Source organism: Vanellus vanellus (assembly GCF_965231255.1).
Source record: "Vanellus vanellus genome assembly, chromosome: 28".
Taxonomy (NCBI): domain Eukaryota; kingdom Metazoa; phylum Chordata; class Aves; order Charadriiformes; family Charadriidae; genus Vanellus; species Vanellus vanellus.
In genome coordinates, this window is record NC_138933.1 from 369,270 (window position 1) to 391,545 (window position 22,276).

At 56.9% G+C, this 22,276-nt stretch overlaps 3 protein-coding genes across 4 annotated transcripts; 2 read left to right on the forward strand and 1 right to left on the reverse strand.

Annotated features, from left to right (window-relative positions):
* The first annotated feature begins 689 nt into the window (after nt 1-689).
* BIN2 (bridging integrator 2) lies at nt 690-6,235 on the forward strand. Of its 2 annotated transcripts, none has more exons than XM_082496420.1 (12): nt 690-780; nt 1,906-1,986; nt 2,147-2,201; nt 2,472-2,566; nt 2,743-2,838; nt 2,918-3,025; nt 3,117-3,202; nt 3,907-3,982; nt 4,209-4,291; nt 4,590-5,340; nt 5,537-5,617; nt 5,737-6,235. In XM_082496420.1, exons 1-12 carry the CDS (start codon nt 703-705, stop codon nt 5,836-5,838), a joined length of 1,692 nt encoding a protein of 563 aa, XP_082352546.1. In that variant the 5' UTR covers nt 690-702; the 3' UTR covers nt 5,839-6,235. The 2 variants fall into 2 exon arrangements, with proteins under 2 accessions (XP_082352546.1, XP_082352547.1); XM_082496421.1 differs by having other exon boundaries at nt 4,593-5,340.
* A 2,780-nt stretch (nt 6,236-9,015) lies between these two features.
* Nucleotides 9,016-10,266, forward strand: SMAGP (small cell adhesion glycoprotein). Its single transcript, XM_082496443.1, has 3 exons — nt 9,016-9,139; nt 9,853-9,930; nt 10,027-10,266. The coding sequence occupies exons 1-3, from the start codon at nt 9,109-9,111 to the stop codon at nt 10,197-10,199; spliced, it is 282 nt and encodes a 93-aa protein (XP_082352569.1). The 5' UTR covers nt 9,016-9,108; the 3' UTR covers nt 10,200-10,266.
* Nucleotides 10,267-10,978: 712 nt separating this feature from the next.
* Nucleotides 10,979-15,809, reverse strand: DAZAP2 (DAZ associated protein 2). Its single transcript, XM_082496442.1, has 4 exons — nt 15,731-15,809; nt 14,318-14,430; nt 13,139-13,381; nt 10,979-12,408 (listed from the first exon to the last, which is right to left on the reverse strand). Exons 1-4 carry the CDS (start codon nt 15,741-15,743, stop codon nt 12,280-12,282), a joined length of 498 nt encoding a protein of 165 aa, XP_082352568.1. The 5' UTR covers nt 15,744-15,809; the 3' UTR covers nt 10,979-12,279.
* Nucleotides 15,810-22,276: the final 6,467 nt, after the last annotated feature.

Genomic DNA, 22,276 nt, shown 5'->3' on the forward strand with positions numbered 1-22,276 from the left:
TTCCCCTCCTGTATTCCAGAGCATGCCTTCAGCTGCGTCCCTCCTCTTCCTCGCACCTTAAGAAAGAGCCGCGGGGGAAAAGCAACCAACCCCACGCTCTCGGGGCAGCCGGAAAGTCCTTGGGATAATGGGAAAGGGGAAAATGCTGCGAATCCCCTGAGCGGGCAGCGACGCAGCCTTTGGAGGGACTGGGGGGATCCGGGGGGATCCGTTTGGGATTTTTCCCTGCCGCTAGCTCCATTTCTCTTCCAAAACTGACCTTTAAATGAGAGACGTCGGATTCGGTGGCTGTCACCGCCTCACCCCGCGGCTGCATCCCGGAGGAGCCGGCTGTGCCGCAATCCCACCTGGCAAAGCACACCAGCACCGAAATTGCACCAAAAGCCAAATTTCAACCCCAGACGAGATGCCGGTGGAAGAACTAAGAGGCGGGCGCAGGTTCTCCATCACCTGTTTCACGGAATCGCGGAATTTTCAGAGTTGGAAGGGACCTCTAGAGATCATCTAGTCCAACTCCCAACTCCCATTTGGTTCACCCATGTCTCTGGGTGCACTTTCCGGGGGGCAGGGGGGGGGGGTGGTGAGCATGGCGGGGGGTGCCCGGGTGCTCGGCGGATGCCGGCAGCTGCCTCGCCTCGAACTTCCTCCGTAGCAAACATCAAACCGCAGCGCGCGGCCCCGAGCAGGAACCGAGCTGCAGCCATGGCAGAGGGCAAGACCGGGGGAGCCGGGCTCTTCGCCAAGCAGGTCCAGAAACGCTTCAGCCGGGCGCAGGAGAAGGTACGGAGTGACACCCAGCCACCCCACCCCCACCCCACCCCCCCACCCCCCCAAAAAAAAAAAAATCCCTTATTTTATCTTATTCTTGATTTTTTCTTCCACTGCGGCGCTGAGGGGGTGGCACGACAGGCACCGCTCAGCACCCGTGGGTGCTCGCAGGGTGTTAATTGGGGCTCATCTGGGTCAACGTCGGGGTTGCTCCAAGGCTTTGGGCTTGATGGCATCTCCCCAAAGTCCCTCAAGCTGCTTTGGCAGCCCATGAGTTCTCTAAAAGTGGTGGTTTTCCACCCAAAACACCTTCCGGAGGTTACGGGGGGACCGTGTGCTGCTGGTGCGGGGTCTGTTGGGCTGGTGGGAGGTGATGGTCCCCAGTGGGACCTGGCGTGGGGATGGTACTGGGAACGCCGGCGTAGCCCGCACCGGCCACGCAGGAAGCGAGGGGGAAGGGCTCCGGAAGCGGGCAGTAAACGGGGCAATTCTCAGCTGTTTTGGGGCGGTTTGGGGGTGTCGCTTTCCCTTTCTCTCCCCAAAAAAGCAGGTGGTGATTCCTATTTTGGGGGTGATGTGAAGCTCCCCCCTTCCTCCCCAACCCCACACGGGTTTCCTGGCTGGGGTTTGGTGCTAAATTCGGCTCTCCTGCGGCTGTATCAGCCCAGGCCAGGCTCTGTCCGCTTCCTGGGGGGAGTCAACCTCTTCCCAGACACCCCAAAACTCCCTCCCACACAGTCCCGGCCTCGCCACGCTCCTGCGATGGTGGCTCTGGAGGCCACAGACCATCCTCATCCTCGGCACAGTGTCACCGGTGCCCGGCGAGGCAGCACCCAGGGTTTCTCCTGCACCCGTAATCGCGTGCACGGATGCTTTGGGGCCCATAGGGCTGCACCTATAGGTTTTTATAAGGTAGGGTGCTGAGTTAGCACCCAAAAAAGTCCCCGTTTTCCTATAAAAAATAAAAGCACAGAGGGATACGCCGAAATTTTGCAGACTCCATCCAAATTCCCAGTCAGCTTTGGCTCCACCGGCTCCTCAGCATCCCCCGAAAGGGGCTTTCACCGGCGCTGGCCCCACAGCGCCCAGCTCGGGGCTGACGGCTTTTCCCCACAGCTCCATCTCTCTCCGTCTCAGGTGTTGCAAAAATTGGGCAAAACGGTGGAAACCAAAGACGAGCAGTTCGAGCAGAGCGCGTACAACTTCCAGCTGCAGCAGGTCGCACCGGGGAGCGGGGAAGATGGGGGGCGGCGGGACGGGGACACCCCTACACCAACCCTTGGCCCCGCTGCCTCCCGGGGTCCCTCCATCCCCACCAGGCTGGTGGGAATCACCCGGGGACGGCCCTGACCTGTCCCCTCGCCGCGTTGCTTTGCAGAACGAAGGCAATAAACTCTACAAAGACCTCAAGGCTTTCCTCGGCGCGGTGAAAGGTACGGCCGGGGGGGTCCCTGTAAATATGCTGGGAAAACCCCATGGGCACCACGGAGGAGCCGGGAGGGGATTGAGCATCACTGTGTTTTCTTACCCAGGATAATAAATAATAATAAATAATAATAAATAATAAATAAATAATAATAAGGAATAATAAGGAATAATAAATAATAATAAGTAATAATAAATAATGATTAATAATAAGGAATAATAAATAATAATAATGAATAATAAAAATAATAATAAATCATTTTTTTGCTGGGCCGCAGTGATGCACGAGAGCTCCCGGAAAGTGGCCGAAACGCTGCAGGAGATTTACAGCACCGACTGGGACGGTCACGAGGAGCTGAAAGCCATCGCAGATGTGAGCCCCTGGATGTGCCCCTGCTGTCCCCAAGGGTCCCCTTTGACCAACGGGGGGGCCAGCAAGCTGACCCAGGGGGGTCCCTGGGGATGCAGCCCGGCACGTACAGCCAGAGAGGAGGTTGGGGGGGCAATCCGGACGTTATAACCCCGTCCCCCCCTTTTTCCACCCCGCAGAGCAATGACCTCCTGTGGGATGACTACGAGGCGAAGCTGGCCGACCAAGCCCTGCGGTTGATGGAGAACTACCTGGCTCAGTTCGGGGACTTTAAGGTACCCCCCGTGCACGGTGTCAGGGTGGGGGAACAGGGACGGGGGGTCGGATCCTGGCTCACCGTGCCCCCCTGGGCAGGAGCGCATCGCCAAGCGGGGCCGTAAGCTGGTGGACTACGACAGCGCCCGGCATCATCTGGAAGCTCTGCAAAGCTCCAAGAAGAAGGACGAGGCAAAAATCGCCAAGGTCGAGCTTCCCACGGGACCCCCGCCCGCCGCAGCCCCCCCATGCTCCGGCTGTGTCGGCAAAGCCACGGCCCCCCCTTCCCTCCCCGCAGGCCGAGGAGGAGTTTAATAAAGCCCAAGCGGTGTTTGAAGACCTGAATAGGGACCTTCGGGAGGAGCTGCCGGTTCTGTATGGCAGGTACCGGGGGTGTCACGGGGGCTGGGGGACATTGTGGGGCTGGGGGATGTCACAGGGGCTGGGGGTGTCACAGGGGCTGGGGGACATCGCAGGGCTGGGAGACATTGTGGGGTTGGGGGATGTCACAGGGGCTGCGGCACACCATGGGGCTGGGGGACATTGCAGGACAGGGGATGTCACCCGGGCTGGGGGACATCGCGGGGCTGGGGCAGACAGGTGGCCCCGGGGGACAATCCTGCCCAGAGGCCGATGGCATCCGTAGCCCCCCCATTTGTAAGGGGGGAGGCAAAGGCCACCCCCCCCCCCGACCCCTGTGGGTCCCCTCGAAAAGCACCATCTGAGCCAAAGGTCCCCAAAAAGCCGGTGGCTGAGCCCCTGGATGGCTCTGGGCGCGGGTGGGGGCTGTTTCCCCCGTGGTGGGGAAGAAATGGGGTTTTGTCCCGAAAGGCCACGGGGGTGACACCGCGGTGGCCCTGAGGGACATCAGCCACAGGCGGCTGTGACAGCCGGGAGGTGGCAGCACCGTGGCTGCAGCGGGGTGGCCGTGGGGACAAATGTCCAGGGCCACTTTGTCCTCACCCCGAGGGTCGGATCACCGTTCCCCATCTCTGTGGGGTCCCTGGGGGACGGGTCCTCACTGGATGGGTACTCAGCACCCCCGAATCCCCCCACCATCACCTCCCGCCGTGTTTTCCCTCCCGCAGCCGCATCGCCTGCTACGTCACCATCTTCCAGAACATCTCCAACCTCCGTGACGTCTTCTACAAGGAGATGAGCAAGGTGGCACCCCAAAACACCCCTCCCCTCGCATTGCCCCCCCTCCCCAGCACCCTCGTCACCATCCCCAGGTGCTCCGGCCACACTGATGCCGGCTCCTCGCTGCTCTTTGTTTAATTTAATAATTTAGAGCAGCTTAAGGATGGTGGTGGTGGTGCCGGGTGATGGGGGGCATTGGGGGGGTCCCCTGATGGGTTTCTCTCCCCCTCCCTCCGCCTCCTCCTCACAGCTCAACCGCGACCTCTACGAGGTGATGAGCAAACTGGACAAGCAGCACTCCAGCAAAGTCTTCATCGTTAAAGGCGTCGCCAGGTAAACGAGCGGCCGAGCTCCGACGAGGGTCAAGGGGGGGCTTCAAGTGGCCAAATCACACCCCCATACCCCAAAAAGCAACCCCCAGTCCTGCGATGGGCGAGCATCTCCCGACGTTGGGTTGAGGGCTCTTCGGTGGTGCTGGGTTAATTAATTTGGGTCATTTGCCGATGCTGCCTGATGGGGAAGCATCACCTGCCAAGCCGGGGCGGTGACGCTGTGGTGCCACGTGTCCCCAAGCATGATGCTTGTGGGACCGGCCGAAGCGGGGCTTAACCCCCTCTGTCCTCCCCCCAAGCAGCAACCGGCGCTCGCTGGTCATCTCCTCGCCGGTGAGCCCCCCAGCCATGTTCCCCTGCCCGGGGAAGTCACCCGACTGGCAGCCCGTGGTGGAAGCGGAGGCGACGGCGGCGTTCCCCGGGGTGGGCAGCGGTGCCACCGACGCCGTCTCCAACGGGGAGCTGGGGGCTGCTGTCCCTGGCCCGCCACCGGCTTCGCCCGCCAGCTGTGGGTCCCTATCGGAGACAGCGTCGGTCTCCAGCGAGGAGTCCCCAGAGCCCATCTCCGGCCCCGAAGCTCCATCCCACGAGCAGGGGACATCGGTGGCAGCTGTGGAGCTGAGCACCGGCTCCCCCGGGATCGTGGAAAGCCAAGGTCCGGAGCCGGTGGGGGCTGCCAGCGGGGCGCAGACGGGGGCCGAGGGCATTGCCACCTCCCTGGCATCGCTGATTTTATCCGAGGCGGTCGCCCAGGCTGCCGGCACCGTGCCACCGGAGCCAGATAAAGCCACAACCAGGCTGGAGGTGAGCGAAGCCCCAGCCACCGCAGGTGACCACTATCATTTGGATGGCACGGCCAGCAACGGTGAGGGTCGGGCATGTCGCGGGGAGCCACCGTCCCCATCCTCAGCTGTCCCCCGCGGCGTCCCCGGTCCCACGGTGGAGTCACCGGCGTGTCCGTCCCCGGGTGGCGGTGCCGCGGGTGAGCACAGCGACTCCGAGGAGAGCGTGGAGGTGATGGATGTGGAGCCAAAGGTGGCCAAAACTCAGGTGAGAAAGTCCTGGTGCCAGGAGGGGGGGACGCCGTGGTGGGGGTGGCATCCGTGCCCCACGGTGGCACAGGGGGTGCCCGGCTTGTTCGGAGACCCAACCCGTGCTGGGGGGCAGCCGGTGGGGATGCGGGGACACGGGGCCGGGGGGGTCCATGGGACAAATCCAGCCCGGTGCAACGCTCCTCTGCTGGCAGATGGGGCTGAATCCGACCTTCAACGTGGCGTCAAGCGACTGCATCGGGGATGGCCGCCCCCCCTCCAGCTCCCCAACCGAGGTGGGTACAACAACGCGTGTTGGGGAGATGCTGACCCAGCTCCTCCTGCCGGACTCAGTCCTTCTCAGGTCCAATTCTCCACCTCACCCAGTTCAGCATCACCCCCGTGTCTCTCCCAGGAACAAGGCTGTCCCGCGATGCCGGAGCAGGACACGAGCCAGGACCCCCCACCAGCAGCAACACCCCCCCAGGACCCCACCGAGACCCTCACCTCCCTGTGAGCCCGACGCCCCGCATGGAAAACGGGTGTTTTATGGTGCCACGGGCAGACAATTTTGTTTCACCGTAACCGTACCGCGCTTCCCACCCCCCCATCCCACCCAAAATAAAGGCAGAGGGCAAAAATGGTGTCAAGAGAGGGGCAAAGATGCCGGCGAGGGCCAAATCTCCATCCTGCACCTTCCCATCACCAGGATGGGGGGGGGCACCGTAAGCACCAGGGGGGGTTCCTGCCTACGGCCGAAGCCGGGTGCCAGAGGGATTTGTCATCCTGTTCTGCCCCAGCACCCAACGCCGCTGCCTCGGCGCCTTGCCCTGACTCAAGAAAAAGGCGTCGAGCCGGTTTCTCCGGCTCTGGGAAAATGTGCCCGCCGTGCAAAAAAAAAAAAAAAAAAACCCAAAAAAGCCAACAACCCCCCCAATTTTACCCCGCCGTGCTGCAAAATTGCTCCTCTCCCCCCAATATCGAAGCAAAACCCCGGTGCCGATTGTCGCCCCGGCGCGTCGGTGGTCCGATGCCGGGTGCTGGGCTCTGCCCAGCGAGCGAGGGGTTAACGGAGGAGGGTTTTTCTGGGGTTTTATCATCATCACAGCCAAACTGGAAAGGTGAGGCAGGAAAAGGGCTACGCCTTCGCCGGGGCGAGACTCTCAGCTGCACATGGTGCCGGCAACCGGTCGCCCCGGCACAGCGGGCGCAGGTAAGAGCCGGGATGGGGGGGGACACACAGCTTTTGGGGTGACCCCCCCCCAAAAAAAGTCACCATCCCCAGGAGGTTCGGAGGGGTTCAGCTGCGTCGGGCGTGTGGATTTGTACCGGAGTCCTGCCATGAGGAATGCTGGAGCGCGGCTGGGTTTTTGGGGGAGAAGGCGAAATGTCGGCTGTCGGTCTGGTGTTTTCCGGTGGGATTTCAGGCGGGCGGGAAGGGGAAAGGCCCGATCCTGCTACGGCGAGAAAATCCAGCGGGAACGCTGAGCGGAGCGCGGGGGAGAACGGAACGGCAGCCACAGGGTGACGGAGGGGGTTTGCTCATCCCATCCTCCATCTGCCGGGAATGGGAATGGGAGTGGGAATGGGACTGGGAAAGGGAAAGGGAATAGGACTGGGAAAGGGAATGGGAATGGGAACAGAGCTCTGCCGACGGCAGACTGCGCTTGGAGGAGCTTTTTGGGAGCAAAGCCGTGGGGTGGGGAGGGTCGCGCTGCGAGAACGGCTCTTGAGCAACTTGGCCCCAGAGCAAGAAGGAGGAAGATTATGGGGTTTGTTGGTTTTTTTTTGTTTTTGTTTTTGTTTTTGTTTTTTCTCACAATCCCTGATCCGTAGGGATCCGGGGAAGTGAGTCATCCCCCACCCTCAGCCCCCACCCCCCCAGCGCAGCCCCTGCGGATGCCCGCAGGCTGGATCCCGGCCCAGCGACGGAACCCCACAAAATCGCCGCCGGTTTTCCGTGCCGCGATGAGGCGGCTCCTTCCCGGTCCGTTTTGGATAGTTCCTTCCCACCACCCCCCCGACGGGAGCGGTGAGGGGGTACCCGAGAGGAGCATCGCCCCGGCCCCGGAGAGCTTCGCTTTCCTGACCGCTGACGTTTTGATGCTGAGATCAGGCTTTCCCCCACCCTAAATTTTGGGTGAAACCTTCGGACGGTGCCAGGACCCCATTTCACGGGTGCTGTGAGCACGAAACCAGTTTGTGTTTCCCACTGGCAACGCCAACGGCTTCCCGATCTCCGAGGCACCCGCCTTGCGTCGGCTCCCATTCCATCCAGCGCCACCTTTTCCTCTTTTCCCTTAAATCCCAATCTTAAATTTTTTTTTGGAGCGGGGGGGGAATTTTACCCATTTATTACCCCGAAGCCACCCAAGTTGCAGCTGCTGCTCTGCGGGAAGGTCGCGGTTGGGTTCGGTGCAGCTCCCCAAGGCCCGGACATCGCTGCCGGAGGAGCCCGATGGGCTCGAAAGCAAAGCTGGGTTTAAAGAAAAACCCTATTTAATGCAAGGCTGGGTGTAAACAAAAACCATATGTAATGCAAAGTTGAGTTTAAAGCAAAACCAGGTTTGATGCCAAGCTGGGTTTAAAGCAAAACCATATTTAATGCAAAGCTGCATTTAAAAAAAGAGCATATATAATGCAAAGCTGGGTTTAAAAAAAAAAAAAAAAGCATATTTAATGCAAAGCTGCGTTTAAAAAACCACATTTAATGCAAAGCTGGGTTTAAAGCAAAACCCTGTTTAATGCAAAGCCGGGTTTAAAGCCAAGCTGGGTTTAACGAGTTGGTGGTTCACACCAGCCTGAGCTTGAGCCCGCGGGAAAGGGGTCATGTTCGGGGGGAGCTGCCGGAGGGTCGAGGTCCCGGTGCCTGGGGAGTGGGAGATGTGTCCCATGACCGTCCGTCAACACTGCCGGGAAGGGGGAAAATTGTTTTCGCAAACTCCCATGACTCTGTAAGGCGGCAGGTTTGCACTCTGGTAGCACTCGAAAGCAAAACCTGCTGGTGTAAGGGATGTTTTGCAAACACCCGGCAGCGCTGTGAGTCACAAGGGCACGGTGGGACAACCGGGGCAGGGCCAGATCCCGAGAAATTCAGAAATTCATCCCGCTTTCCAAACTCCGGGAGGTCGCCGGCAAGGTTAGCATCACCCCGTCCTTGCGAGATGCATCCTGTCGGTGCGGCGCGGCGCGGCGCGGCACGGCACGGCCGCGCTCCTGGCCCGTATCCACGCTCCCGCGATTAAATTTCCTCTTTTCTTGAAAAAAGAAAAAAAGATATATAAATTAAATTTTATTTGCTCCTGACATCTAGTGGCACTTCTCCGCAGAGCCGCTGAGTCACTTGTGCCCGCGCACCGGAGCCATTGCAGAATATAATTTGTCTTTTTTGGGGGGGTTTACAAAGGTTTCCAGCCGCTTCGGGCAGCGCCACCGTGGTCGGTTTAGCGGCTGCTGGTCCGGCTGTGTCGTCAACCCCGGGACCCTGATGGGAGGATTTGCAAGGATTTATGAGCAATTTGAAGCTCTCAAAGTTTGAGAGGGAATCGCAGAGTCGGTGGCTGGCTTTTCCCTGCCTTCCCGCCAGCCCGGCATGCCCCAGCCCGCTCCTCGCCATCAGCCCGAATAAAACCCCGGCTGCGTCACCGCCGGCAGCCCCCCTCCTGGCTGCGCCTTTCGGGGTGTTGTGTGTGAATTTATCCCTTTTATTCCTTTTTTTTTTTCTTTTTTTTTTTCTTTTGGGCAGTTCTGAAGGACTCCAACCCTTCTGCTGGAAGGAGCCGATGCCATGGAAGGAGATCAGCCCCCTCTGGCTGCAGGTGAGCGCCCCGGGACGGCTTTGCCATAGAATCGTAGACTCATAGAACGGTTTAGGTTGGAAGGGACTTTGAAGATCACCTCATTCCAACCCCCCGCCCTGGGCAGGGACACCTCCCCCCAGCCCAGGTTGCTCCAAGCCCTGTCCAGCCTGGCCTTGAACACCTCCAGGGATGGGGCAGCCACAGCTTCTCGGGGCACCCTGTGCCAGGGGCTCACCGCCCGCACACTCAACAATTTCTCCCCAATATCTCATCTCAATCTCCCCTCTGCCAGTGTAAAACCGTTCTCCCTCGTCCTATCACTCCATGCCCTTGTCAAAAGTCCCTCCCCACTCTCCTGGAGCCCCTTTAGGCACTGGAAGGGGCTCTGAGGTCTCCCCAGAGCGTTCTCTTCTCCAGGCTGCCCCCCTCCACCACTCCCAGCCTGTCCTCCCAGCAGAGGGGCTCCAGCCCTCCCAGCATCTCCAGGGCCTCCTCTGGCCCCGCTCCAACAGCTCCGTGTCCTTCTGCTGTTGGCACCCCCCCGAGCTGGAGGCAGTACTCCAGGTGGGGTCTCCCCAGAGCAGAGCAGAGGGGCAGAATCCCCTCCCTAACCCTTGGCGAGTCCTTGCCCGGGGCCACCGCATGCCCCATCCGGCTAAGCCTAGCTCGGAGCTGTTCAGAACCAGCCTTACTCACCTTCTCCTCTCTCCTTCTCTCTCGGTTTGATGAAGAAGAGCTAACAACCCCCTCCCTGAAGAAGGCTCACACCCCACCTCTCCATGAGGACGCCAACACCGTGGTCATTGCAGGTGGGGGCTCTCCTTGCCTGATTCACCCCCTTTACCCGCTCGGTACCACCTGCTCGGGGCTAAACACTGCTCCTCTCTCTGCCTTCCCCCTGGCAGTTGTCATCACCCTGGTGTTCCTCACCCTGCTGACCGTCTTGGTGGTGATCATCGTCTACCTGTACAGAAACAAAGGCAGCTACCTCACCTACGAGCAGCCGGCGGCAGAGACCGACGTCTCAGTGCAGATGGAAGATGCTCCATCCAAGGAGAAGGAGGAGTATTTTATCTAAGCCACCCGGCCCAGCACACACCTGACATGCTCAGGTCCAAGTTACCTGAATTTCCTGGAGCCAAGGATCTACAAGCTGCTTTTTTTTTTTGTTCTTCTTGTTGTTTTCCTTAATTTATTAAGCCAACCGTGGAAGGGAAAATAAAGAGGTGTGTGGCGGAGCTTTGCCCATCGCTGCCCAGCGCGGAGCAAGGCCGGGGAGTACGTCAGCTCGGCGGAGAGGGGAAACCCACCACATCTCCCCCCTTCGCCGCTTCCTAATACAGCCCCCAACAAATGCTCAAAGAGTCGCCGTTTTCCTTATCTCACAAAAAACAATTAAGTTATTCTGCCGATGATTTAGGGGTGGGGTAATCAGCACGGCTAATCCGGAGGCTAAGGTTACGCGTGCATGGAAAATAGACGGAGGGACCGCGCGAGTTACAGAAAGCCCCATTGTAGCTGCCAACCGCGGGGCAGCTCATCCCTGCCCCGAGAGGCGCCTGACCTGGCAGGGCTCGGGGACGTCAGGAGCAGAGCGGGTTCCCTTCATCGGCAGAGCTGCCGTTAGCACCGACACAGGGGCCGGTGGAGGCACAGGCAGTAGTTTTCCTCCGTTTTGGGGCGAGGAGCGGCTCCAGCCACCCCTCCTCTGCTCCCTTCGCAAAGGCAGGTCCTACTCTAAATCAAAACCAAGAAAAAAAAAAAAAAAAAACAACACCCAAAAGGAGGAAGTTCACAAAACAGCAGCGAAGAGGAAATAAGCGGAGAAACCCTAAGGCTTGCGATGGGCAGGAGCCAAGGGGTTTTATTTGAGGTCTAATGCAAATTTGCTGCTTTATTCAAATTTTCAAAATAGTCTTTATTCTACTTTTTTTTTTTTTTAGTATAAAAAAATCCACAAGTTAAGTGCACCACAGTGTATACAGAGAGAGACATAATGCTGAACTTTCATAACAGTCAGTTGTATGGTTAAACACAACATATACAAGACACAGATTTAGATTAAACTGAAACCTCAAGATAAAATATATTTGAATCTGATATTTTTCTTCATAAAACAAAACAAAAACCAAAACATTGAGGATCCCTGAAATATTCTTCTTAACCCTACTAAGACTTCATCATACCCAGGTCATTTTTAAAGTATGCATTCATGAAACAACCCATTAACCAAGCTAATTTGTGTGTTGATTGACGGTTGCCACACACCCTCGGACAGATGGTAACCAGCCTCTCTGTTTGAACAACAGCCGTAAGGAGTTTTGGTGTGAAGACACCAGGTTGAGTTGAAAAAAAAAAAAAAATCAGAAGTTTGTTTAATAAGCATCATTCTATAAAGCCTAGTTAGCATTGAATGAAATGTTCAAACATGAGTTGCATTGTGTTTCTGGCACCAAAGCATGGCTTTGATTAGCTCTAATGTGCAAAGAAATCCAAGATTACTTGGAGTGTATAAAAAAAAATCCCATGATACACGCCAGCTGCATACCTTCCTGGAGGAAAAGGACGGGCGAATGTGAGCACGGAGTGCTTCAAGGGCTCCCTCCGAGGGTGAGGGCGGGAAGAAAGAAGCGCCAAGGTGCCCTCCCGGCTGCCAGGAAGCGGGGTTTGCTTCGCTTCGCTACCCAGTGCCTTCGCTGGGGAAACCTGGGTGGTTTGTGGGTCTGGATCCAGCGGACCGGCACGACCGCGAAGGGAAAGTGCAACCGGACCCGCTCCCTCGCCCGCCCCAAAGCCAGCGTGCAGGGAGCCTGTTACCAAAAGCTCAGCGCTGCGGTGTTACTCCAGTGAAAGGAAAGGAAGAGGCAGAGCTGCTGAGCTCACATTCATTTTGGCGAATTAATCCCCCCCCGCCCCCCCCTTCCCCGTTTGAACAGAGGCACCGCTATCGTTAACGGGGTTTCTCGCTTCGCTTTAAAGTGCCTGTAGGGCCGGGCACCGAAGCAGGACGACACCTCGCCGCCCTGCGTCTAATCTGCAACTTCAGGTTAATATGGACTAAAGCAGTTACATCGTGAGAAGTGCTGACAGTATGTGATGTTTCTTTCCTTACACAAATGTAGCCCCCCCCATCTCCCCCCTCCCTTCCCCTTCCTTCTTCACCAGATAGTGTAGCCGCCATCTGAGCCTCCCAGGAAGAAGTTTCCCTTCCGTTGCGTCATCAAGACGTTGGCTCCTTGCATCACGGCCAGCTGGGCGGCGTTGGGGGGACAGCCAGGCGGGGGGGGCTGGAAGACAGAGAAAGGAGGGGTGGGAGGATTAGCTGAGGTCAGTGGCACGGCGGGAGCCGGCACGAAGCCACCGCAGGCTGCGGAGGCACCCCAGAAACCTCCCAGTCGATGTCCCCTGTCGCTTGCTACCGAGCAAAGACTTGAGCGTCAGAGCCCCCAGGAGCTGATGGCAAACGTTTGGTTCCTCATCCATGCACTTGCCCGGTCTTTTTGGAGGCCACAGCCCATGCGGCTGACCCCAGGGCTTTCTGCCCACGCAGAGGAGCCTGCAAGCCGTGGAACAACATCTTCCCATGGCCACAAGCCACGGGGGGAACGTCCGGGGGAGCAGGAACCTCCCACAGCTCCACCGTAGCGTGGAAAGAGGCCAAACCTGTGTTTGGGGCCAGGAAAAGGCAGGTCGCTAACGCAGCCCTACTGGCTTGCCTCCCCCCCCCCGAAGCGCATCACATCACGGCCCCCAGGCCGAATCGCGGCTAGCACTGGCCATGCCATGGTTTTGTTGCGAGCCACAACCACCTGCGAGCCTAACGTGGCTCCAGAGCCGCAGGTTGGCCAGAGGCAGCAAACCGTCAGCATGAAGTAAGAGCCTACTGTTCTCCCAAATGACGGATCAGGGAAGAAATATGTTTTTTCTCAGAAAACAAAGGACCTTTTCTCCTCCACTACCATCTGCAAATCCCTAACGCTGAAGCACGCAGGGTTTTGAGGATACATTTATACTTACAGGGATGCTGGCTGTTCCACCAGCCCCAAACCTCGCTCCAGCATCAAAGCCACCTTCAATGAGGACTGTCGAGCCTGGAGGATAAACCGGTCCCACGGGGTAATATGCCATGGGGACCGACGAGCCAATTGGCCCCACGGCCACAGACTGGGCCATGGGCAGGAAGACGGAAGCGCCAGGATACGCTGCAGACATGGTAGGTACGGTGGCAGCCCCCAGAGGCACGAAGCTGGGACGGTAAAGCTGGGAAGAAAAATAGCCGTGAGAGCAAGTTTAGAGACTTGGACACGAGGCTGTTGGAGAGGGGCCAGAGGAGGCCCTGGAGATGCTGGGAGGGCTGGAGCCCCTCTGCTGGGAGGACAGGAGGGGAGAGTTGGGGGTGTTCAGCCTGGAGAAGAGAAGGCTCCGGGGAGACCTCAGAGCCCCTTCCAGTGCCTAATGGGGCTCCAGGAGAGCTGGGGAGGGACTTGATCAGGGAGGGGAGCGATGGGATGAGGGGGGATGGTTTTACACTGAAAGAGGGGAGATTTAGGTGAGATATGAGGAAGAAATTCTTTCCTGTGCGGGTGGTGAGCCCCTGGCACAGGTTGTCCCGAGAAGCTGTGGCTGCCCCATCCCTGGAGGTGTTCAAGGCCAGGTTGGACGGGGCTGGGAGCAACCTGGGCTGGTGGGAGGTGTCCCTGCCCAGGGCAGGGGGGAAACTGGATGAGCTTTAACTTCCCTCCCAACCCAAACCACTCTGTGATTCTTTAACTTGTCACTCCCCACGCCCAGCTGTTTGCTCAGCTGTGCTGTCAAAGCACGAGCACCGACACAGACTTTCACCCTCCCGCTCACGCACGGGAACCCCCTTCCCTTGGGGTTTACTGTGGGCTGGGGCAAAAGGACATTCTTCCCCACCGTAGAGACAGTTTCCCCCCCGCTGCCTGCAAGAATACAACTAAGAGAGATGATGGTAGATGCGCTTTACAGCTACAAGTGAGCTAAATTTGTCATCTTAACTCGAGGGGAAGCTCGGAAATGTTTATCACTTTGAGTGGATGATTCAGATCTCGTAGAAGAGAAACCGGGGACTGACCGGCGCCCAGTGACACCAGCAGCAAACACAGTCCTCCAGGCAAAATAATAATTAATAATAATATTGCAGCTATAAAACCTTCGGAGAAGCATCCCGCCTACCTCGGAATAAGCAGGAGGTGCGTCTGTGTACGGCGGCGGCTGCGGGAGGGGCAGAGTCTGTGGGTAGACAGCGGGGGACTGGACGGGGTAGGACGGCTGTGGGGGGAACTGTCCTGCAAGAAATAAGGGGGGGATTGAGCCCGAGGCAGGAACCGCACCGGACGGGATGCTGGCGATTTATTTTTATTTTTTTTTTAGAAAACCCCGTTTCTTAATTATCCCGTGAGCAGAAGGGGGTATCGGTGACTGCGCAGGACGGCCTGGGCCATCCCCCCCCGCCCGGACTTCGGCACTTCTGGGCCGTGGCGAAAGCAAAACTGGGAGTGAAAATATCATTTTCCGGAACTGGGAGCAACGGGAAGGCAGGAAGCTCGGCAAAGCGAAAAAAAAAAATATAATAATAATAAACCAAATCATCCCGGGGGGCGGCCCCTGCTCAGAATCGCAAACTCTTAACCCGAATTCGGCCCCTTTCCTCCAGGGTCGGGAGGAGCTCCTGGGGTCCCCCCGCCCACCCCCCAGCCCCCCCCGCTGCCGGGACGGGCCCGTTCGACCACAGCAGCCACCTCCCACCCCCCCAAACCGAGGCCTTTTGGGGGGTCTCAACCCCCTCAGCTGCACCCCTCGGGGTCCCCCCTCACCCCCCCACCCCCGTCCTCCCCCTTACGTCACCCAGGGGGTCCTCAGTGTCACCCAGGGGGTCCCCGGTGTCACCCAAGGGGTGTGTCCCCCCCTCCGATCCCCCCCCCCAGGCCGCGGCCCCCCCCCGTGGTGCAGGGGCTCTCCCCCACCCCCCATTACGTCACCCTGGGGGTATCTCCAGCACCCTGCCATAAAATAGGGTCCCTTCTGACGTCATCTGGGGCATCCCTTACGTCAGCGGGGGGGGTCTCCATCTCCTCAGCGCCCCCCCCCCCCCATCTAATGGGGTCCCCCTTGCGTCACGCGGGGGGGTCCCTCTCACTCCAGCTCCCTCCCGGCCACCTGCTGGGGTCCCTCTTACGTCACCCGGGGATCCCCTACGTCATCCCGGGGGGGGGGGGGGGTGGTGTCTCCCCCACCTCAGCTCGTCCTCCAAGCATGGAATGGGGGACGTCACGCGTGGGCAGCACGCCCCCCCTACTACGTCACGGCGGGGGGGGGGGGAGGGTGGGCACTCGGCACTCACAGGGTTAAGGCGGGGCCGAGGCGCGCGGCGCCATGGCGACCCCGCGCGCCCACCCCCCCGTCCCGCTCCCATTGGCCGCCCGGCCCCGGCCCGCTCGCGCGGTCACGCGCTGCGGCGCCGCCCTTAAAGGCGCCGCGTCCCGCAGCGGGGCCGCCCGGAGGGGGGGGGGGGGTTAACGGAGCGGGGTGGGGGGGAGGGAGGGCTACCGGTGAAAGGGACGCGGGAGGTCGCGGCCCGGTTCTTGCCTTTGCTGTTCATGGCGGCGCTGCGTCCGGCGGCGGCGGCTCCCGCTCTGCCCGCGCCGCGCGCTTCCTGCTCGGTGTCACCGCGGGGGGAGGAGGGGGGGGAGGGCGGGGGGGGGGGCGGGGAGGGGGGGGCGGGCGAAGGGGAGGGGGCAGGAAGGGGGCGCCGTGCGCTGGTGGCGTCATCACGCGCGGGGGCGGGGCCGAGGCGCTCTTAAAGGGACCGCGGGAAACAGGAGGGGGACAAATAGAGACTGGGGGAGGGATGGGGGCTTCGGGCTTCAGGTAGACCCCGAGGGTCCGTGGCAGGGCTAGAGGAGGGGGGGGGGTCCCCGGGGTAGGGCGGCACCTTTAGGGCTAAGGAGGGGGGTGATGGCGGCGGCACCTTTAGGGCTAATGGGGAGGGTAGGCTCCTGGGGGAGACTGGAGTAGTGAAGAGGCCTTAGGTAGGCCCAAGGTGTGAGAGGGCCTTGAGCAAGGCCTGGAGGGACCTGTAGGTAGGCTTCAGTGGTGAAGGAGGTCCCTAAGCAGGGCCTGCAGGGAGCTGGAGTAGTGGGGAGGCCTCAGGTAGGGCTGAGGGGGGGACTTGAGAGACGAAGGGGGACCCTGGGGGGGTAGCTGGAGTAGTAGAGAGGCCTCAGGAAGGCCCAAGGCATGAGAGGGCCTTAAGTAAGGCCTGGGGGGGAGCTGTAGGTAGGCCGCTGTGGTGAAGGGGGTCTCTAAGCAGGCCCGGGGGGGCTGGAGTAGTGGGGAGGCCTTGCGTAGGCCCAGGGAGGGGGGGGGCTGTAGGTAAGCAACAGGGGTGAAGGGGGTCCCTAAGCAAGGCCTGGGGGCTCCTCAGGCAGGAGCAGGGAGCAGATGGGCCCCAGGGGTGAAGGGGGTCCCTAAGTGGGGCGGGGGGGGAATAGAGTAGTGGGGAGGGCTCAGGTAGGCCCAGGGGGTGAGGGAGGCCTTAAGCAAGACCTGGGGGGTGTCCCCAGGGGTGAAGCGGTCTCTGAGTAGGGCTGGGGAGGGGAGTGAGGGTCCCAGGTGGAGCCTAGTGATAATATTGGGATAGGAGTGTCTTTAGAAATACAGAAGAATAAACAGATTTTCTGCACAGGGGGGTGCCCTTCCAGGCCCATAGGTGAGGTGGGGTTCCCCAGCATGGCCTGGGGGCAATGTGGGGTGCCCCAGCAGGACCCCTGCTGCCTGTCCTGCCAGGGCCTGGGACCGCATCAGGGAAACTGGTGGGTGAGGGAGCCCCCGGCTCTCTCCCTGCTTCCTCCTGAATTGCACTCAGCAAAAGAAGCTGCCTCAGAGTTCATGCATTAAAGATCAATGGAAATGGCTGGTAACCTCCAAATATTGTTAAGCTTAATTAAGCCTTAAGGACTGTGTGAAGCAGCGGCAGGCAGAGCTGCTTGTTAATATGGGGACTGTGCTAACAGTTGGTGACTGCAGCCTGAGCTTCGGGTTATGTTGGTTCTTCTAAACTGTGTCCTTGTGGTTGTTAAAAGCCCCAAGTCTGTCCCAGGGCCCTCCTCGGGACCCCGTTTTCTGCCTCCCTGCAGCAGGGAGCCCCTAGAGACCTTCCTTTCGGGGGGGGCGTAAAATCTTGTCACGGGATCTGTTGGCTTCAGCATGGTCTCCTTCAATGCATACAGGGCACATAAAGAACTGGTTCCTTTCCGAAGTGCCCGTCATCTTCTCACCTTGCCCTAAGTGTAGCCAAAACACTGCCAAGAAGCTGAAGATACAGTCAAGCATGTGCGTTTCTCAGCCTTGTTCTTCCCCGCTGTTGCTCTTCATCCAGCAACAGACCTCAGTAGATTTATGGAAATAAATCACCTCTTTGATTCAAGCATTCTTTCGCCTTGTATTTAGGGCTGCTTTTGCAAGAGCAGACGCTCCCCGCTCTTAACACCAGCCCTGGTCAACAGAGCTCCGGCATCTACTGTGGGGTTAAAGGTGGAGAGTGAGGTTATTTTGTGATAATCTTTGATGAATTTAGGATGAATTATGGGGCCTAAATACTGTTATAAAAATCTGTTGTAGGTCTCGCCTGCTGAAGATCGATCTGCCAGAAGGTGCAGTCAGGCGGTCTGGAGCTGTGCATAGGGAAGGTATGACGCAATCTGGTAGTTCTGTGTGTAAAGTCTCGTTTAAAAAGATAACGTATATAGGTGGCCACAAAAGGACCACAATAAAGATACCCCCTTAAAGTGTAAAATTCCCCCTTTTTCAAGCGATTTTGATAAACTTTCTGGCTGCATTTTGGCCAGAGTTTGAGGGCACAACTCTCTTTTTAAAGCTCATTTTTCAGGCATCTCAATCAACAATATCATTGTTCTCTTCCTTGGTTAAGTGAACTTCTCATGAATAATGTAGTGGCTGCCTGATGAATATGCACATTGGCTGGTGTGCCTGGGAGGGCTTCATCAATAATTCATGCCTAGAAAATGTTCTTCACCTTGCAACTGTACAGGAACTGTAAAAAAAAAAAAAAAAAAAAAAAAAAAAGAGAGAGAAAATATTTACCCTTTAAAGTGGGAGAGAAGATGATTTGAAATCTGCCCCCGGAAATGTGGAGTGAGGTGGGTTATAGTTAAACGTGGTGAAAGTAAGCAAAGGGGAAGGTGATTTCTGAGGGACTGAGCCCAGATGTCTTCACAAACCCGACCCTGCAGAGCCCCAGAGCTTGCTGGAACCGCTCGGGGTTAAGCCTGTTCAGCAGCTCCTGGCTTCAGACCCTGATTTATTCTAACAAATGTGCCCTTTTCCACTCTCCTGTTATCATTACACAGAAAACTTCCTTGCAAAGGAAGAGCAGAGATGCTCTGTGAGATGGAAAAGGGAAGGAGAAAGCATTTCCCTGTGGTGGAGCCGGGCTTTTCAGAAGGTACCTGCCTTCAAATCCCTTAGGAATGTTTGTATTTGTATTTTTACCACCGATTACCTTCTTTAAGGGCCTCTTGGGACTCCAATGGGGGGGGGGGGGGGACGGGGACACCAAAAAACTCCAGTAAATATCAAGAAGCTCTGAAAAATTGACTCTTGAGTCATCTTGTGCTGTGTGTGCAGCCCTGAAATGGAAACCTGGAAAAGTTGAGGTGGTTTCTGGCTGCCTGGCTGCGTGCCAGCGGGCTTTGCTTCCCACGCTGGCCGCTTCTGGAAGGCAAAGGGGGGGGACGGTCTGCAAAGAGCCCAGTGCGCCGTCAGCGCTGCGCCAGTAACATGCCAAACAGATAAAAGCATACACGGCTGAGTCTACATTTTCAAGTGAGCAAAGGCCCTGCGCTGAAAGTCCTTATTTACCCGACATGGGGTTATTTAGCCCCTTTTAGAAGCAGAGCTGGCTGGGATAATACTCGTTGTTTGCTACTGAAAGGAGCAAAACTTGAGCTGTAGCGAAAATAAGTAGCAGTAAAAATTCAGCAGATATCAGTGGCCTTACGAGCAGGTACACATTTGTGAAATTTTACTCATGTGAGTAATCAGAAGTGAGAAGTACTTTGAGGCAGAGAGCACCCTACAAGTGTAAGATTGTAATTAATTACACAAAAATAATGAATAAGCAGTTGTTAATTACTGGATGATATCTTCCACCTAGGGAAAACACTCTCCTTCCTTTTCCCCCCACTGAAATTGAGGGGGTTCTGCCCTTGGCTTTGCCGGGGCCGGATTTCACCCAACGCTACGAAGTGGCCTGGAAAATCTGTGAAAATTTTAGACCCTGTTTCCAGCTTTAAGTGGAAAAGCAGGGCAGAGCTGGGATTTATCATAGCACCAACAGACCTGCGTTAAACCCTCCTGCAGTCCTTAAAAAGCACGCGCTTAAGCTCAGGTTTGGGGAAGTTGGTGAGCCGCTGCAGTCTCTTTTCAGCAGAAGAAAGTCCTGGCGCGCTTTTTCCTGCACTTTCAGGCATTTAAGTTCTTGGGACAGCTAGAATAAACTGTTTTTGGGGTATAAATGTTCCTTGCAGCGCTGGAAACCTTTCTGTAGCGAATCAGATGTGCCAGAAACGGCAGGATCAGGTGCAAACCCTCCTCTGACCCATTGCTGCGTGGGATTAGAGCAGCCAAGTCAGCGAAAAGAAGCACAGACAAGAAAACCGCAATATTAATTTGGTCACCTACCAGGAGTTCTCGTGGACAGAGCAAACTGTGGAACAAAGGGCACATTCTTGCAGTCAGCATTTTAGTTTTGCCAGCTATTCCTGTCAAGCGGTTAATTAAAATCCCCCTCCCCTTCCAAACAAGCTATTTTCCTGAAGAAAAAAAAAAAAAAAAAAAGCTTTTCAGCACTCATAAAATCAATTCCTCCTCAAGAAAAATTAAAAATGCGCCGCACACCCTTTTCCCCATATGCATTATATTAACCAGTATGCCAATGTATGTAAATGAGCCTGAAATTCAACTAGATGGAAGTATTTAAATATTCATAATCACAGTACAGCATATGCAAAGCAGGCTCTCAGCAGAATTACGCTACAGTCTCAAATAACAGCTGTACTCGGGCAAAGATGCTTTAATGTATCTAATTCGATTATTAATGAAAAACATGGTCAGCGCTGGCTGCGTGTTCGTTAATATTCGTGCCTCGGCGTTAACCTCTGCCAGCCGTTAAGCGCTTGCTTAATTGCTGTTGAATCTGAGCGTAGGCTGCAGCGGTAGGTGCTAATCGGCACTAAATATTAGCATATTAAGTCGGTACAAAGAGGCTGGGCTAAATGACGTGAATTCCGGAAACCTTTCCCGTGCACGCAGGAGAGGACGTGGGATGGATTCAGCCTCGCAAGAACCACACGCGATGTTTGCGCTTTTTTAACAGGGGTGCCCGTTAATGTCCCTGCTGAGGTCTATATTCCCTCGCCGAAGAGCAGGTGGTGAACATCTTACGATGAACTCCCCCTAAAAAAGTGTGTGACGAGGCGAGGACTGAATTAAGTCCATGAACTTTTTCTGCAAAGACGGATGGTACGATTCTTTCCAGCTAACAGGGGATGGGAAAGAAGTAAAAATAATTCGGCATTATCAATCCGTGCTCGCTTTTAAGAGGTGCCAATAACTGAGATGTTATATTGGAGTTTTTGTCTTTTTTTTCCCCCCCCCCCTTTTTTTTTGCCAGGAGATAAAAAGGAAGTTACATTTTTAAAATTGTGAAAGATATAGAATGCAAGATAATAACATACTCTGCTTCTTTTCTTTTTAATGATTCCAAACAAGCTATAATTGGTCCATAAGTTGGCTTGAAAAGCCGCAGAATTGCACCTGCGCTTCTAATGAGCTTTGCAATTACAGAAATAGTTTTCTTCCTTCTTTTAATTACATAGTGACAAGGTTAAAGTTGCACCTGAGTTCCCTTTATGGCACTTATTTCCTTGCCCTTCACCTGGTCCCCCAAAAAAAGTCCTTCCGAGCTGGCATGCGAGTGCCGGGGACCAGGATTGAATCACAAGCAGCGTGCCTCGCACGAGTCTGCGCGATCACGCCTGGAAATCAAAATTATCGGAGAGTCTCCTGTAGAGTATTGCCTCTTGGAGACACCCAGAAGCGGATCACATCCTCATCTTGTGAACTAATATTGCCTCTTTATTGCTTCCCCCCCCAGAGCAGCCCTGCAGCCGCCCTGCTCGCCGCTCCAACTCTGCACCGTCGAGTTAAGGGCCGCCGGCGCAATCCCCGTTACCGGCCGTGGGCATCCTGTTGTCCCTGCAGGACAGTGCTGCTGCGGACAAGGTGGGTGCTGGCGCCTATTGGCATCCTCATTTTTGGGACTCCGCGGGTGTCCTGAGGTCCTGTCCGTGCCGGGGAGGGAGCTCTCAGCTCTCTGCGTAAATAAATCTCATTTTCAGAGCAGTGGGGTCTGAAGCTCCCTGGACTTTTTTGAGCCCGAAGGTGCGCGTGGCTCTGCTCGCCTCCCCAGGACACACAGCCCCAGAGGGTGGGATGGGGACCTCGCTGCAGCCCGGTGTGGGGAGCAGGATGCCGGCTGGCGGGGTGCGAGCACGGAGGCGGTGTGTGGAGCTCGGCCTCCTGCATATTATGCTGGGAGGCTGGATCTGATGCTAATGCTATGCCGGGAAGATGGAGCGTCTTGAATTATTACTGTGGCTTCCCCGGGCAAAGGCAGGCGCTGCTCCTGCCTGGGCCCCTGCCTCCAGCTCCCTCTTTAAAACCTCCGGAAGGTTTTTGGGGTGGTTTGATTACTTACAGAAAAGCCCCGACCCCTGGCAAGGGAGTGGGTTCGGCACCGGGGCTCTATCCCAAGCTGTGGCCCTGGAGGAGACTGGAAAACGGGGGGGGGGGGGGGGTGAAGGGGAACAAATTGAATCCTTTGTGCTGCCCCAGGGTGGTTCATGTTAATGTGATGATTAATGTATTAATTTATGATGATGAAATGCTGTATTAGGGTTTTGATGAGCCGGCTTGGAGTTGGGGTCAGGAGGGCTGCTCCGGGCGTGATCTTGTGGGGTGGTGTAGAGCTTGGGGGCTCCCCCCTGGCACCCACCCCGGCAAACTGGGGGGGGTTTGCAAAGGGTGACCCCAAAGCTGGGGGGGTTGCTA

What these genes read in the sequence shown, in the direction of transcription:
- DAZAP2 (XM_082496442.1), bottom strand. An exon ending in CACCTCCTGCTTATTCCGAG is followed by an intron (nt 13,382 to 14,317) that starts GTAGGCGGGATG and finishes TTTTCTTCCCAG; the next exon opens with CTTTACCGTCCCAGCTTCGT. An exon ending in GTGGAACAGCCAGCATCCCT is followed by an intron (nt 12,409 to 13,138) that starts GTAAGTATAAAT and finishes TCTGTCTTCCAG; the next exon opens with CCCCCCCCGCCTGGCTGTCC.
- BIN2 (XM_082496420.1), top strand. Translation starts at nt 703, where the DNA reads ATGGCAGAGGGCAAGACCGGGGGAGCCGGGCTCTTCGCCAAGCAGGTC. An exon ending in TCTACAAGGAGATGAGCAAG is followed by an intron (nt 3,983 to 4,208) that starts GTGGCACCCCAA and finishes TCCTCCTCACAG; the next exon opens with CTCAACCGCGACCTCTACGA. An exon ending in CCTCCAGCTCCCCAACCGAG is followed by an intron (nt 5,618 to 5,736) that starts GTGGGTACAACA and finishes TGTCTCTCCCAG; the next exon opens with GAACAAGGCTGTCCCGCGAT.
- SMAGP (XM_082496443.1), top strand. Translation starts at nt 9,109, where the DNA reads ATGGAAGGAGATCAGCCCCCTCTGGCTGCAG. An exon ending in TCAGCCCCCTCTGGCTGCAG is followed by an intron (nt 9,140 to 9,852) that starts GTGAGCGCCCCG and finishes GGTTTGATGAAG; the next exon opens with AAGAGCTAACAACCCCCTCC. An exon ending in CAACACCGTGGTCATTGCAG is followed by an intron (nt 9,931 to 10,026) that starts GTGGGGGCTCTC and finishes TCCCCCTGGCAG; the next exon opens with TTGTCATCACCCTGGTGTTC.